Genomic DNA, 17,808 nt, shown 5'->3' with positions numbered 1-17,808 from the left:
TTTTAAAATGCCATTATTTTGTTCTCAATACGATTTTAATTTTTCTTATATCTGTTTTACATTTTAGCAATGTAACCAAGAATTAACTGTTTCTATAATTTTTTCTGATGTCTATGGAACTATTTATCTTTAGTAAGATACAACTCTACATATAGATATAAATATTTCATTTTTGTTGTCTGAATTCTATTGTCCAGGAAAAAAAACTTTACATTCTTTTAAGTTAAAACATTTAATATATTATTTTTAATAATATTTAAAATAAGTATAGTTTAATAACTTTGAAACGGGTCTTTATTTTAATTCTATTAATAAAAATATTAATAGAATTAGATTATCAGAAAAAATTATAGAAACAATTAATTCTTGATTACATTGCTGAAATGATAAATAAGGTATAAGAAAAATTAAAATCGTATTGAAAACAAAATATTAATCAAATATGTCATTAGACTCGTAAAAATGTCAACAAATTAATAAACGACGATACGAGTCAGGCGCGGTACGTGGTGCGTAAGTAAAGAAATTAATAGTTACAGAAGTAACGAATTACAATGTATATAATATAATACATATATATTCCAACTTAATAAACTGCGCGCCGATTATTTGTCGGACTTGAAACACAGCTATTATAACATTAGGCTACTGTTAGGTAAATCGCGCAGTTTATTAAGCTAGAATATATATGTATATTATGTACATTGTAATTCGTTACTTCTGTAACTATTAATTTCTTTACTTGCGCACCACGTACCGCGCCTGACTCGTATCGTCGTTTATTAATTTGTTGACAAAATATTAATATGTTTATTAATAGAATTAAAATAATAGAACCTGTTTTAAAGTTTTAACGTTTTAAAGTTATTGAACTATACTTATGTATTTTAAATATATTAAAAATAATATATTGAATGTTTTAACTTAAAAGAATGTAAAGTTATTTTTCCTAGGTCCTAGACAATAGAATTCAGACAATTAAATTAAGGACCCGTTCTATTTATCATATTCTTTCTTTGTATACTTGTGCGAGTTAGCCTCAAGCACATTAGCACACTACAATGGATTGTAACACACACCATCTCATACAAATTTACCAAACTTATCAAATCCACCATCGTATATGCAGTATATAATTATCATATCATTATATTCTTCATTTACTTATTTTGATTAAAGTCAAGAATTTTAGTATTAAAGCGTAAGTTATAAAAATATCATGTATATTAAATTTTTGTACGTCTTATCATTCCGTAATTAAAGTATTATTATTTTTTTAATTAACAAATTATTTTGACATTGCTATAAAAAGTCAGAATGCTGTATTATTATTAATCTTTCTTACTAATTTATTCCTTCGTTAGTTTTTTATTCATAATTAATTCACTTAATTATTTATTAAAGAATTATTAACAGATGTAATAAGTGTATGTATTTTTACTTTAAAATGCGTAAAGAATAATAGCACATACATTTTTATGTATTATCAAAAACTTACTTTGTTGTATGTTACAGTATCTTTCAACTATACTCTCCTATTTTACAACACTGCGAGTAGTGATGGACGATGATAAAAGTTAACAGTAAACTCAGTATGTTAAAATAGTTACAATAGTATTGATTAGTTAATACAATATAAAGGTTGTCTCGGCAAACTACTGGTTTGATTTGAAGATATTAAATTTAGTTAGAATTATTGTCGCAGTGCTATATTCATTAATTTTTATTATGTGTTCTAATTTGTCATAACACTCATGCAACGTTTAATATCATTAATCACAATACTAACCAATAAAATATATAAGAATCGAGCGACTTGGAGTCACTATTTCCAACATCTGTTAACTTCTAACCGACCATTAAGTATCGAAATAGCCAACTTCTATTGGTTATTCTGAAAAGTTTCTTTTATTAAAAATCAGAAACTGAAAAACTGATCTCCCCTAATACAACATATTAATTTCAATAACATTACCAATATTAAGCAATAATATTAATATCCCTCCCATTGTCATATCCCTCTCTCTCCCGATTCGGTGAGGGATACTTTACTCCGATCGCAATAGATTCATGTATACATTTAACGCCAGTGCAGTGATATGCATAAAATGTGCAATGTGATAAAGTGATATATAACACATAAAGCGATATGTATAATGTATCACCGATAGGTAACCACATATGTTCCTTAATTATTTTTGTTCTGTCACTTTCTTTAACACTTATTTATTAAAAAAAGAATTAGTTCAACTAATATATAATCTGCAGCTATAAGTCACATTAATAAATATATGATATTAATTAAATTATATTTAATTAAAAGGAAAAAGTCAGTGTGTCGATCTGTCGATGTTGAGAGAAAAATCAAATATTGATTAATCAAAAGGCAAATTATCGATTATCGTTATTTCGATTAATCGAGAAACATCGCTCATTCTGCTCTGTTGTCTGATCTGTGATTTGTGTGAACTCTGCGTACAAATAAAATTTATAATGTGTGATTTAACTTTTTAAGCACTCGTATGATCAATAGAGTACTAGTGGAGATGTGAGTACAATTTATAGTATTTATACAAATATATTTTTCCTAATCTTCTTGTTGTTTTCTTAAGTACATGAACAAACTGTAAATCCTAACCTAAAAATGTGGTATTGCATTTTGTTAAGTGTCAAAAAACCTAAACACAGAGTTGACGTCACATTAAACACTAAATAAAAAAAAATTGTATTTTGTTCCAGAGATTCATAAATTTGTATTCCATTATTCATCTTAGGCCTCAACATGAATGATGAGGAAGCGTCTTTACTTACAGAAGATAAAGATCATGTAAGTTTTTCTTCATTTTCACTATTTATTTTTACTATAATACATATTATTAAATGCTTTTATTTAGGTTAATTTTAATTAACAGCACTATTATTACAAGAAAAGTTTATATATTCGTGGGTGGTAACATGCTCTGAATTGTTTATGTTTTAGGAACAAGTACGAGAAGAATTAAAACATATGAGTTTTGAGGATTTACAGAAATTAAAGGAGAAATTAGGTACCAAAGTATATAATGAGACGATATTTGGAAAGAAAAGTAAGAAAAAAACTGAGAAAATAGAGTTTAAACGGGAAAATAAGAATAGGCCACGAGAGATTTCTGCTAAAAAGCCAGTTCTCAGATATAAAGAGTTAACTCGAGTCAAAAAAGTTGTATCTCGGGATCCTAGATTTGATAGTTTATGTGGTACGTTTGATGAGAAGGCCTTCAGACATTCTTATGCATTTATTAACAAGTTACGGGAAAACGACCTCAAAACTTTACAAAAAGAATTGAAAGAAACGACAGATCTAAAAGCTATAAAGAAAATAAAATATCTCATTCAGAGGCTTGAAAATCAGTTAAGGGAAGAAAAGAAAAGGAAAGAGAAAGCAGAAAAGAAGCGGCAAGAAAAGGAAGAGCTACTAGAATCTGTTAAACGAGGAGAAAAGCCTGTCTTCAAGAAAAAATGTAAGTTTAGCTTATCGTTAACATAATACTGATTGATATTATATTGTTTTATTTTATCTTATTTGTTTTTTGCAGCTGAGAAGAAAGTCTTGGATTTGGTCTCACAGTATGAAGAATTGAAAAATACAGGTAAACTGAAGAAGCATATTCAGAGACTGCGAAAAAAGAATAAACATAAAGACAGGACAAAATTGAAAGCAGACAGAACGGAGTGAAACACATATATATATACGTGCATATACGTACATTTACACAAAAAAAAGTTTCCATAATTTTTTCTAATATCTATGGAACTATTTGTCTTTATTAAGCTACAACTCTAGATATAGATATAAATATTTTATTTTTGTTGTTTGAATTTTATTGTCTAGGAAAAAAAACTTTACATTTTTTTAAGTTAAAACATTCAATATATAGATATCTATATATTATTTTTAATATATTAAAATAAGTATAGCTTCACAATAACTTCAAAACGTTAAAACTTTTACACTTTAAAACGGGTCCTTATATTTTAATTCTATTAATATTATTATTAATAGAATTAAAATAAAGACCCATTTTAAAGTTTTAACGTTATAAAGTTTATTGAACTATACTTATTTTAAATATATTAAAAATAATATATATATTGAATGTTTTAACTTGAAAGAATATAAAGTTTTTTTTTCCTAAACAATAGAATTCAGACAAATAAAATAAGGATCCGTTAATTTCTATTTATTGTATTCTTTCTCTGTGTACCTGTGCGAGCGTAGCTTCAAGCACATTAGTACACCAAATTAAATAACGCAAAACGAGTCCGAGATGAAATATTTGTCATAATTCTTTATGGCTCATCCATTTTAAGATAAAACGGATCTATGAGATTCTATACTTATTTGTAATACAATTATGATACGTAAATATATATATCTAATACATTTTTCACAGATCTGTTATCTCATTAATAATGCTTTTTGTCACTCACCAATCGACAGTGGAGTTGTCAGCCACGTATGTATGATCAGCGCCACGATGATTCTGTAATATACAAACATAAAATTCAAATTAAAGATAATTCAAAAGATTCAAAAGATAATTCTTACATGCATAAAATTTCTTAATGGTTTTTCATTAAATATCTATTAAAATAATTATACATTTTTCAAAAAGGATCTGCCCAAGAATAAATTTTTATAAAATTTCAGATTAATTTTTTTCTCTAATTATTATTTTTAAATCATCAAAACAAAACGACTAATTTTAGTACAAATAAGTAATAATGCTTACCGCAATGTTACTCCAACAACGCCCGATACCTTTCCTAGGCTTCCTCCCGGGTTCTTTCATCTGAACCCTTTTCTTTACTCACACAGGCGTTATATACAAAATTGAGCTGTAACATACGAAAATATTGAAATAAGAATAATGTCTAACATGCACACACATTCAAAAAATATTTATAGATATATATCTACTATATTGCTTGCTTGCACTAATTTATAAAATATTTAACTTTGGACAAATATGAGAAAGAAATTAAGAGAAACACATGCTTAAAATAAAAATAAGAAAATAACTTTTGCACGCAAGTTTTATTCGTAATTTCAATAAATTTTTAATAAAAGAATAACATCTTAATGACAATGCTTTTTTTAAATATTATTAACTTGTATAAAATTTAAAAAGAAAAAAGTCTAATTTTGATATAATCTAAACTATTATAAATTTTAATTATTTAGAAATTATTTAAAAATAGAAATATATATTAACAAGTAATATTTTATATATATTTGTTGATATTAATCATGTCATAAATAATTTATTAAATATTTAAAAGTATAATCTAAAATATTTTATTTATTAGATAATGTATTAAACATGCAATATACTGTATATGATGTAATTATAATAAATAATATATTTAAATATTTAATATGTATAATGTATTTATGACATGATTATAATTGACAAATATATATCAAATATTACTTGTTAATATATCAAATATTTCTAAACACTTAAAATTTATAATAATAATAGTACATATTATATCAGGTACATATTATACCCGATATTAATCACACGCAAAGCGTACTTAATTATATTGTGACAGCGGAGAAATAAATGCAGAAGAAATTATGCCACGTTTAATATCGCAGCGATATTTCAAATAAAAATGCAACGAAATGTATATCTGTGTAAGATGGCGTAAAAGATTTTTTGTTAATGCATGTTACTTACTTACCAATTAAATAAGTCGTGCCACTCGTTCGGAGCCGATCCATCTCCGTCTCGTATTCGTCGCATTCTGGAAAAGCGGAACGTATAAATTAATATGGCGAAGGCGCTTCGTATCTCGCGCGCGGTCAACTCGCGCCGAAAGCGCCGCGGCGCGCGGCGTCACTAATACGCGTCGCACTCTCAACTTTGCGATTACGAACTTTCCGAACTTCGAAAATTAAATATTATAAACTCGCCTCTGTTATCACGGTTGTTATTCTGCATTCTAGCTAATAGCGTATTAATATTTTTGGCAAATATTCGCGACACTCGAAAGTACGGTCGTCACTTTCGCGATTGCTCGCGCGATGCCTTCGGCCGAACGAGTATCCCAGAATACGTATTATTAAGAAATCATCAATACTCGAGCGTGTCGAATCCATACCACGCGATAGATACGTACTGCTGTGAATATAATGCGTGCAAAGTTAATATGTGGTATGCTTACCAATTTAATGAGTCGCGACGTCACTCGCTCCGGAGCCGATTCAGCCGATCCGTCTTCTGTCCGCCGCGTTCTGGAAATGAAAGGAGAACGTCATCAATATGGCGGTCATCTCTCGCGCGGCTAACTTCACGCGCCAAATACGCCGCCGCGTCGCTACGCGTCTCGCTCCTAATTTCACGCTTATGAATTTTCCGAACTTCGAGTTTGGATTGTTCGGAAATATTATATGCTGATTACATGCTTTTATTACGATTGGTCTGCAGCCTAACGAATAGGCGTATTAATACTCTTCGGTGATATCCGCGATATTCGAAAATACGATCATTGCTCTCGCGCTTGTCCGCGCGATACGTCTCAGCCGTGCAAGTCAGTGCAAGTACGCGAGATACGTGTTATTACAAACTATTAATACCCGAGCGCTGAATCTATGCTGCGCGATAGATACTGCATTTTAAGTAATAAATAAATATACGTTACTCCGTGACTCTTACCAATTAATCAATTAAACGAGTCGCGCGACGCCACTCATTACGGAGCCGATCCGTCTTGCGTCGTTGTGTCTGTCGCCGCCGACGCCAGCGCCGCCGTTCTGGAAATGGAACAACGGAAGAGGAAGGGGGACGTAATCAAGATGGCGGAGGCGCTTTTCTCGCGCGCCGCGGTTGCCGCGGTCAACTTCGATTTTTTTGGTTAATCTAAAGTTCTAAATAATTTATGTTAAAATAATTTTTTATGCACGAAATTAAAAGTGGTTCAGGCTGTCAGGTTTCTCTCTGAATCTAGGAGGGGAGTTTAGGCTGTTTGGGGGGATCTTAGTAGGAAATCCTCGTTACTCGCCTAACCTATTTTGCCTGTGTTGGCGAGGTTATAATTTTACAATCAGTAAAAATTAATTATGTACTTCGAGATTTAAATATATACGTGTACAAACTTAAAATACACATAATTTAATTACTGCTAATTGAGTCAAATTACTATTTTAACGTGTCAATTATGTGACAGTTATATGAAGCTTATACTTTAAATTAGGCATAGAGAGAAAAATTAATATATGAATATATAATAAACAAAGGAGATTTGTGAAATAACGATGACTGAATCGACGCGAGTAATTATTACTTAATATATCAAATATATGATATTCGCTCCTTGTTACAATTTTATGTATTTATCTATATTGATTCACAGTTTACCGAGCCTCCACCCATCTGGCCTGATATTAAATCAGAACTACGGGAATACATTGAATGCCCTGAACGATTACCTATACATCAGCTGGACAGTACCCAACGTTATTGGCCACGCAGAGCAGATGTTCTTTCGTTGTTGGAATTTGATTTGGCTCCGGTCAGTACCACGCTGAGATTTGACCGTGATCCAGTAACGGGGAAAATTGGCGAGATACAAGAGATCTGCTTACAAGGTGCAGGGGAAACGGCAAGGAATTCTATGTCTATGACTCGTGCGCCTGGATCACTTGCAGACGGAGTTCGAGGTACTCTTAATTTTATCTCGACATGTATTTCTCTTCGTTAAAATTGTAATACATCAATCAAGGCATAATTGCAAAATAATGCATATATTAGGTGAATGCTATATCTCCCGCAGGTAATCCTAGTAATATTCCATTTTGGCCTGGTGGTTTTGAAGAGCCTGAAGTACCTGAAAATGAAATCGTTATTAACGACATTGACTTCGAGAAGAATTTAAGGACATTAGCCAAAGGATTTAGCTCGGGTTTAGAATTTGAAAGTGACAATTGCACACCAATCAATTGCACGAGGAACGAAACAGAAATTTCATTGTCTGAAGAAACTGAAAAATTAATAATCAATAATGATAATATAAATTTAATGTCTGTTGTACACGAGGAGGGAAATTTGCTTGGCTCATCGTCTTCAGTTGAGGAGCCGAGAAAAGAGAACGTTCAAGTTTCGGACAGCAACATTCCCTTTAAAGAAAATTCTACTTTACCCAAAGATATAAGTATACCTGTCTTGAAAATATCCGAGAAACAAACAGAACTTTCAAAGACAGAATGGGCGGAGCAGCTTGATGTATCCGCACCAGTAACTGACTTTGACAAGAGAATACCTGACCCAGCAATCAAATTCAATTATGAACTGGACACCTTTCAGAAACAAGCTATTCTTAAATTGGAAGAGAATAGCAACGTCTTCGTTGCTGCGCATACATCAGCGGGAAAGACTACTGTTGCTGAATATGCCATTGCATTGAGCCAAAAGCATATGACGAGGTAAAGTTATAAGGTTTTTATACAGTAAGGTTAAAAATTAACTTTGCGATACTATTGTCACAGATAGCTAGATATTAATTTCCTGATAACTTTTTATGTCATTCCAGAGTGATTTATACGTCTCCCATAAAAGCACTGTCAAATCAAAAATATCGTGATTTTAAGAGAAAGTTTGAAAGCGTTGGGTTACTAACAGGTGATTTGCAAATAAATCAAACTGCTTCATGTCTAATCATGACAACGGAGATCCTACAATCAATGTTGTATTGTGCATCCGATGTTCTACGGGATCTAGAATTTGTTATATTTGACGAAGTGCATTATATAAATAATGAAGATGTGCGTAATGCTGATTTTATAAGAAATGGCGCGTATATACCTACAAAAAATCCGACAATCTATAAAAATTATTTTGTACTTTTAGAGAGGTCACGTATGGGAAGAAATAGTCATTCTTTTACCACAGAATATTAATATAGTAATGTTATCTGCGACTGTACCAAATCCAATAATATTTGCGGATTGGGTCGGTCGTATCAAAAAGCGAAGGATGTACGTGATTAGCACTTTGAAAAGACCCATACCTCTTTTACATTACTTGTACACTGGCACTGACGGTAAGACTAAGGATGACAAATTCTTGGTCCTTGATAGCAACGGCCAGTTTTTATTGGATGGGTAAGTCATTTCTCTTCCTACCTTTATATATTTTTGAGTGAAAGCAAGAGAGGCATGATAATGATACAGTGATATTTTAATACTTGATCCAGATGGTACAAAGCGACAAATACATCCGATAAAAAGAAAGACAAAACCCCAAAGGACTGTAGAAGAAGAATTCAAATGACGCCGAAACAAGAAGAGGTATTATGGAGAGCATTTGTAAGCCATCTTCAGAGCAATGTACGTTGTTATAACTGCATACTTTTTATTCTACAGAGAAATTATGTGATAATTATTTTTATATAAATAATGCAATTTTATAGGATATGTTACCCGTTGTCGTATTTACTCTGTCGAGGAAACGCTGTGATATGAATGCTGCTACGTTAAGAAATCTTGATTTAACGACTGCGAGGGAAAAGCATCAAGTACATGTATTTTTCCAATCTAACATAAAACACCTGAAGGGTAGCGACAGAGAACTACCACAAGTACTTATGATGCAAGAGCTCTTAGGAAAAGGAGTGGGTATACATCATAGTGGGATACTGCCAATTTTGAGAGAGATCGTAGAAATGTTATTTCAGAGTGGAGTTGTGAAGGTAATTTTGCGAGGAAACATTGAAAAAAACAGGTAGAAAAAATTAAAGCACATTTTTAAAAAGTCTTAAGTAATCTTCAAGTCTTGGAAATATGCAAAAATTAAGAAGGTGTAACGAAATTGCATTTTATCGCATTTTTAGTTACTATTCGCGACAGAAACTTTTGCTATGGGAGTCAACATGCCAGCGCGCACGGTGGTGTTCGATTCTATACGAAAGTACGACGGAAGCAACTTTCGTACCCTGTATCCGACTGAATACATACAGATGGCTGGTCGTGCCGGACGGCGAGGTCATGACAGCACGGGAACTGTTATAGTGATGTGCAGAAACGACGTGCCACACTTTAACGACTTGAAACCTATGATGTGCGGTGAGCCGCAAACATTAGAATCGAAATTTAAAGTCACGTATTCCATGCTTCTAAATTTGAGAAGGGTAAATGAATCCGTCACCGTTGAGGCGATGATGCGCAAATCTTTCAAGGAATCGCCATTGGCCTCGCAGGAAGCGACATATAACAACGAGTTACGGAAAATCGAGCGCGAATTGTCGAACTTGCCGCCTTTGACCGATATGCAAAAAATACTCTCTGCATTCTATCACAAGGCGGTCGATTATCTGGAAGATGTTAAATTCTTGAACCCTTATTTATTCGATTCGAGAAAAACAGCGAAAAGTTTAACTGAGGGTAGAGTCTTGTTAATATCCTACGTGAATCATTACAACAAACTAGCCCTATTATTGAAAGTTCACTATCACAAAAGCTCTATTCAATACAAAGTCTTGATACTTAAGGACACGAATGCACCCACTTTCGAAGATGTTGAATTCAAAAGTCCTCAGATATTCGAGAAATGGTGCGAGATTATGAGCCTGACAAAAAAAGAGATATTTGTCCCAAGCACTAATCCGTCACACGAGGTTCTGACTATATTTCCATGGCACATATTGAAAATAACTAATTGTCAGATAAAAGTTGATTGTTCTTTGGTATTAAATGATTGGGAAAAGAGACAAATCTCACGATTCAAGTAAGAAATAACATAGCATAGTAAAAATTTTTGGAGCATCTTATATACTTATCGAATATTTCTTCTTTTTTAGAAACGATCCACCGGGACAAACATGTCAGACAGCGGTTCAAGAATTGACTTCTCTATCATTTAACGCTTCTATCAAGCCTCACATCCTACAACCGTATATCAAGCCCTCGTCGAAAAATGATTTTCAATTGAGGATACAACATAGGGACAAATTAAAAGCTAATCTGGGCGATATGAAGTGCAAGGAAATACCAAACTTTGAAGAACAATTCAGACCTGTATTCGAACGGAATCAACTTGAGGATAAAATGCGACAGCTTCAACTTAAACTCAGCGATGAAGGAATGGCATTGTACCCTGATTACCTAAATATGGTAGCACTCCTTAAACATTTTAAATACATAGATAATGATGAAAGAGGTTTGTATTAATCAAAATCGTAAAATAATTATAGATTTAATATTTATTTATTAAAGCGCAATTAACAATGTATCATTATTTATTAGTCGCCCTAAAAGGAAGAGTCGCGCTGCAAATGGGTAGTAACGAACTGCTGATAACAGAATTGATTCTCAAAAATGTGTTGACTGTTTTACAACCGGCAGAAATAGCAGCGTTGTTATCAGCACTGATCTTCCAGCAACGCACAGAATTCGAACCTAAACTCCCACCAAACCTTACTAACGTATGTGTTACTGATTCATCTCTTTCTGGCTCAATCAAGTATTCAAAAAATTGTACATCGCTATAAGAAATTAAAACAATCCTCGTCCTCTTCAGGCTTGCAAGATAATGAGCGAGGTGCACGCGGAACTGGAGCATCTGGAGCAATACTATCAACTATCGACATTACAACCATTGAATTTCGGCTTGGTGGAGGTTGTCTACGAATGGGCGCAGGCCAAATCATTCGCCGAGATCATGAAGATGACGGATGTCCAGGAAGGAATTATCGTTCGTTGCATACAGCAACTCGGCGAAACATTGCAAGATGTTAAAAATGCGGCTGTGACGATAGGCGACCCAGTTTTGAAAGAGAAGATGGAGGAAGCCTCGACCGCGATCAAACGTGACATAGTTTTCGCCGCGTCCTTATACACCCAAGACTGATTACGAATGAGCAATTTAACTCTCAATACTACCGGTAAAATCAATGTATTTTTTATAAAAAAAAAATTACGCAGATATTGCTGCAAATACATACTGTTTGTAAAAAAAAAACATCCATAAGAACGTATGATATTTGCCAACAATTTTTTCAGTTATCGCAATAAGAATAAACATAATATTTCGAATAAATGTTTATGGATAATCAAATATTAACGGTAAATAACTCGAACTAACTCTGGAATTTGCTAAAAGATCCTCGATATCAAACAAATCCGTATTAATTATTAATTACAATGCTTATTTTATATTATTTTACATGGTTCTCCGTTAAATCAATATTACAATGCGCGTTGATCTGGATTGTTAAGATTTCCTTGATCTTTGTTCAATTCCGAGATGCATGCCCACTGTCCTTCGGAATTCTCGCGCCAGAGCGAAACCTTGTTGTCGCCACCGCTGACCGCTAAGATACCGCCTGTCAACGACCAGCTGACATTCCAGATAACGTCATCGAAGACATTAAGAACGTTCGGTGTCCAGCTAGTGTAATCGTTGGAAGTCCATACGACAACGCGGCGATCTTGCGAGCAAGACGCCAAAGCGGCTCGGGATGGGCCAACTGCCGGTGCCCAGGCTACATCGCGAACCTACAAGTATGATAAAAAAAAAAGATATATAAATATGTAAGTCTTTGGTGTTTAAATATTTCCGTTGTTATTAAATTGTACCCAATCGCTATGTGCTTCCAGTTTATTCTCTTCTATCCATCTGTCGCCGTCCTCCTTCCATATCTTCACTAAATTGTCACAACCACCGGTGGCTAACCGCTTAACAGGATCGTTCCTCTGTTGAATCGCACTGGGATCGGCGCCCGAATCGACCGCTGGACACCAACTGACCGCATTGCACCCAATCGTGTGAGCGTTCGTTATTTTCTGCATGTGCCAGGTATCTCCGGTGTTTGCAAGAATGGAAACTGATCCGTCTGAACTTCCGCAGGCCAGGATCAGACCAAACTCGTGCGGCGCCCACGCGACCGAATTGACAGAGGAATCATGGCCAGTATGCTCGTAGATCTTGGTCCATTCTCCCAGTTCCTTCCAGATAATTACCTTTCTGTAAAAGTGCACAAACGTTGACTGCGTATTATCAGGGGCTTTAGCTGCTATTAAGTTATTAGGTATACTTAATTATTAAGCTTGATATTTTGGTAAATGTATGTGTAACACAAGTAGCATTGTAAGACTGTGTGTACCTGTCATAGCTACAAGATGCCAAGAGATTGCCGAATTTCGGATGGGCCCACGCGACCTGCCACACCGGGCCGATGTGTCCCTTGAGAACGGCGACCAGGTTCTGAGTGCCGTTTTTCAAATCGAATATCTTCACCGAATTGTCGCTCGAGCAAGTTGCTAACCTCAAACCGTAGTAATCCATCTCCGCGTCGTGGATCATGTCCTCGTGGCCAGTGTCGACGGTATTTAAAACGGACACCATTTTGAAAGGATAACTAATCGCCAGCGAGACTTTAATTATACGAAGGGACTGACTGAAGGATAAAGGTAATCGCGAATATGGTACAGGTTATGTTGACGTAATGCCTGTCACTACGTGGAGGCATATGCGCGACTCGATAACGACAATCGACTGCGCTGCGCATGTTCTGCGCGCGCAAGCAATTCGTATTCTCCGGATGCGTTCCGAGATGTGCTGACAGGTATTGAAAATCTGTGTTGTTCCTGGTTGATATATTATACATCTTGGAGGGAATTCACCCTTTCTTTCTCTTTAAATGCGCGCGTGAGTTCTAGTTTATAATCGTTAATTGTTTGTTATCTATTTTAGATGAAGAGCGTATACAAATACTGAATTGAGCCATCAATTATATACATATAGTTGCGATCCACTTGGTGCTCCAAACGCTCTTAGAAAATTTCATTTTTGTTGTTTATCAAATGTTAAACAAGGATAAAATGATACTTTGAAGCGTTTGAAGGATCTAGTGCACCCTATCCCTTATAGAAATTTAATACTGTAAGTGATTTTTTGGCTAGTGATTAATCATTTAAAAGCACTATTAAAAGCACTATTAACAGTGCTTTATTAACAGTGATTAATCATTTAAAAGCACTATTAAAAGCATTATTAACAGTGCTTTTCATAGTGCTTTTAAATGATTAATCACTAGCCAAAAAATCACTTACAGTATTAAATTTCTATAAGGGATGTATCTCTATGGTTGTAATCGATTTGACGCTACAAATGCTTTTAAGCGTTCCTCTTCTCCTTCTTTCTACACTAAATGCTTCGAAGCATTTGTATTGTTAAGTGGACCGCAGCCTGTATTTAGCGCTCTAAATGTAATCTAATAGAAAATTCGGGCGCTTGCACTAGTGCACACTGAGTGCGCACTAAGGCTTGTTCTTAATCAATTGTTATATTTACAGATCATCTTAAATACTTCTTAGTCTATAAAATGATTTGTACAGCATCCGTATAGATATTACAGATTGTTTTATTGGCTAAAAAGTTTTTAAATGTGTATTTAAGCGACTTTAAATATAAGAATAGATTATAAACAAGCCTTGGTGCACACTCAGTGTGCACTAAGTGCAAGCGCCCGAATTCTCTCAATAAATATCTGCTTTATAAAAAAAAGGGTTCAGGACTTTTTGATTCAATGTTTTTTTAAAGAATTGCGCTTTGCGCAAATTAGTGGACGCTCTTTAAAAAATATCCTGAAAGATATTTTGTTTTTATATGATTTTCAAAAATGAAACTAATATCCGGCTCCCCGTTTATTACAAAGATTTTAATGTGGCCTTCTTAACAAAAAAGAATGGAAACCCCTGCTCTAAACGCTCGTTTTTATTTCTATCGAACTGGGTTCATTTACTTTACCAACGACTTTGTCAATGCTAGTGGATCTAAAGCGTTTGAAAGCGTAAATGATATTATTGACGGCGTGTAGATGACGCAGATAAAGAGATTTAGAACTGTGCGAGAGCACTCGATTTCAAAAACGATATGTAAAATGGATTTTAGTAATTATTAGGTTCAAATCAATTGACTTCCAAATTGTAAATCTTCAAAGAGATCTTTAAAATAATATCTACATCAAAATAACTGACTCTGGAGTTAATGCAGTCGTTACCGGTGCGTAAAATTTTGAAAAATCAATATTATATTTCGAAATGAGCGCATACATTCGAGTCTGCATATTGAGAGAAAGTCTTAATATGTCATACTCAATTTTTAAGAAGTTTTATTTGATTCGATACGCAATTTATGATTTATGATTATTTGCAGATCGGAAAATAAGTTTTTAAAGTAGTTTTCGTCTTTTAAAGTTTTCGATGTTTTTGATCGTATTTTTATTCCTTTACATAGCACTCATTTGTTACAACAAATGACATAGCTCAAAAAGCAAAGTTTTCCAAAAAATAAATTTGAATACTTTGAATCATTACATTTTTGTAATATTTTCTAAAAATATGAGTTTGGTGAATAATAACTGATTGTATAAAGGAATAAAAGTATCTAGCTATATATTAGCTCTTTATTCAATGTGAATTTGAATTCTCACCATTCTTTATTTCGCAAACAACTGAAAAATGACAATCGTTGCCGTATAGGAAATAAGCGATATGTATATCGGGTACATTTTTACATGCGCGACTCGAACGATTGTATTAAACGGAAATTCAGGACGATGAGCCCGTGGGTTCCGGCTGCTCGCGATGCTCGGGTCGCCGTGAGATCCGGGCGGAGAATCGGTGGAAGGATCAGGAGTGAGGGGAATCTCGGTCACTGGGCCTCACCTCTCTCGACGACGAGCATTCGGTGCCACGCTCGTGCTCCGGCTCGAGCCCGGAGCCCGAGCCGGTTCGTGCTCGAACCACCTAGGAAGTGCGCGCTCGTTGCGGACGATTCCCCACTCTCCTCTCAATTGTGTTCCTCTTTCCCGCTTGTGGCACTCGTTCTCTAAGCATTCCTATCTGGCGTTTACCACCGCCTGTATGAATTCAACGTCCAGACTAACGCGCGCCGGCCGTTCCGACATTGTTGAAGAATTCTTCCTCTTCGCCGCTAGCTAGTGTGACGTTCTCTCCTCGTGTACCTCCGACTGGATTCTCGCGCACTCAACAAAACGAAACGCGAATACAATGCCTCACGTTCAACTTTTCCGCCCACCGATGTTCATTTTTAACAAAGGCTCTTTCGATCAACCTATATTCCACTTTAAAATCCTTGGAAATGTCGCGGCGACGACGGATTCCGCGTCACGAACGATTTAAAATTCGTCCTTAATTTATATAATGATCTGTCCATTCCATAAATGAACTATCCGTGTTCTATGAAATTATCTATCCATTTATTCGTACGTATAGATTAGCGCTGGAACAAAGTTATTGAAATGCGTTGTTATATATTAGACGCTTGAGTTTTATAGATCCTTTAAAAATAAATGTTTTTTTTATGTTTGATCCATATAACGCAGTTTCTATCTTTCGTTTTCTTTTGTACGCGAATAGAAATCTTGTATGTAAATCAGAAATCAAGTTTTGTTTACGAACTTACATTTTGCCTTAATTAAAAAACATGAATGAGCATTTATTATATAGCCGCGCGATTCAATCGCGCTCAATTATTCATAGGAATTGCTATTATGGAGAACGTCGTGTAAAAATCACGATTAGTTTATCCGTGACATTTCAACGCGTCCGAAAGCACACAGACAGAGAAAAAAGCGCGAAAGCGCGCGTTTGCGTTCCACCTTCCACCGCGCGAGTTTCCACGCCGACGCGGCGCGATTCAGCCGAAAGTATCGCGAGTACCGTAAAGGTGACTAGCGGGTCGCGCGCGAGCATCGAATTCCTCGCCTACCAAAGTCCGAGATCGCGTTAATTTTCAATACGCACCCGAATTACACCTACGATTCGTTCGGCGAAGGAAAAGATAGCTGAAAGCAGGCGCGACGCGCGTAATGATCTGACAATCTTGTGACGATGAGAGGGATATTTGCATCTTTTACCGTTAAATATTAAAGGGTGAAATTTAAACCAATATCTTGAGTTAAATAACATTTTGTTATTTTTAACTACCCCCGTAAGTTTTGTCAAAACTTATTATTTTTTAACACAATATCATTCTAACTCGATTGGTTCAGTTAAATTAACATATTGAATAAGAGCGGTGACGACCTATAAGAATAATTAAAAATGACACAAATTTGAGTTTAATTTGACACTACGAATTTAATAGTATTTACGTAAAATACATAACGTCGCATGAGTTATTGATATCTAGCTAACACATTATAATTATCACATATACAATATTGACATTATTAAATTAATTGAATTCAAGAAATATCTTTTCCTAAATCACAACGTCAAAACACACACACAGTAAGGAATATTAAAAATTGTTATTAAATTAGAAATGTATCTTCTCCACCTGAACATGAATTTATTATTTAAGGTGCGCAAGTTAAGTCTAAAACAGTTAAGTCTTTAAAATTACATCGAAGCGAAATTTACTTCTCAAATGTTCATAAAATTTTCACGTCTTTTTATGGAGTCGACAACCTCTGACCGAGTTCTATATTACAACAATATTTCTACTAAATTCGGATATTAGAATTCGCAAAATCGCATAGTTAGAATTTCCGGGAATATCTCCCTCTTTCGCGTACTTTATTCCTTTTTCGTTTCTTCTGCGATCGCGGTGACGAATTTCTCGAGGAAATTGAACCGAATGTTGGAGCAGCATCTTTTTCGACATATGGGAGTGAAATCTCACCGGGGCACACAGTGCTCCTGGATAATCCGTTCGCATCGATTAATCCCTCTCGTTTATTATTGATGTGACCGCGTCGCGGTCGTGACACCGCACATTTCGGGGCTTGTACAAT

General features: G+C 34.6%; 3 protein-coding genes across 3 annotated transcripts; 2 read left to right on the top strand and 1 right to left on the bottom strand.

Annotated features, from left to right (window-relative positions):
* Nucleotides 1-2,435: 2,435 nt before the first annotated feature.
* On the top strand, nt 2,436-3,998 carry LOC112464553 (ribosomal RNA processing protein 36 homolog). Its single transcript, XM_025031599.1, has 4 exons — nt 2,436-2,548; nt 2,740-2,827; nt 2,981-3,500; nt 3,576-3,998. Exons 2-4 carry the CDS (start codon nt 2,783-2,785, stop codon nt 3,713-3,715), a joined length of 705 nt encoding a protein of 234 aa, XP_024887367.1. The 5' UTR covers nt 2,436-2,548; nt 2,740-2,782; the 3' UTR covers nt 3,716-3,998.
* A 2,850-nt stretch (nt 3,999-6,848) lies between these two features.
* Nucleotides 6,849-11,957, top strand: LOC112464551 (helicase SKI2W-like). Its single transcript, XM_025031597.1, has 11 exons — nt 6,849-7,321; nt 7,402-7,708; nt 7,822-8,470; nt 8,578-8,809; nt 8,895-9,148; nt 9,241-9,373; nt 9,457-9,735; nt 9,877-10,769; nt 10,843-11,201; nt 11,288-11,466; nt 11,562-11,957. Exons 1-11 carry the CDS (start codon nt 7,304-7,306, stop codon nt 11,889-11,891), a joined length of 3,633 nt encoding a protein of 1,210 aa, XP_024887365.1. The 5' UTR covers nt 6,849-7,303; the 3' UTR covers nt 11,892-11,957.
* A 59-nt stretch (nt 11,958-12,016) lies between these two features.
* LOC112464552 (protein SEC13 homolog) lies at nt 12,017-13,534 on the bottom strand. The gene is made up of 3 exons (XM_025031598.1): nt 13,147-13,534; nt 12,620-13,007; nt 12,017-12,538 (listed from the first exon to the last, which is right to left on the bottom strand). The coding sequence occupies exons 1-3, from the start codon at nt 13,386-13,388 to the stop codon at nt 12,230-12,232; spliced, it is 939 nt and encodes a 312-aa protein (XP_024887366.1). The 5' UTR covers nt 13,389-13,534; the 3' UTR covers nt 12,017-12,229.
* Between the last annotated feature and the right edge of the window lie 4,274 nt (nt 13,535-17,808).

Source organism: Temnothorax curvispinosus, unplaced genomic scaffold (genome assembly GCF_003070985.1).
Source record: "Temnothorax curvispinosus isolate PA1 unplaced genomic scaffold, ASM307098v1 QBEX01014299.1, whole genome shotgun sequence".
NCBI lineage: Eukaryota > Metazoa > Arthropoda > Insecta > Hymenoptera > Formicidae > Temnothorax > Temnothorax curvispinosus.
This window is presented reverse-complemented; position numbering and strand designations above follow the sequence as displayed.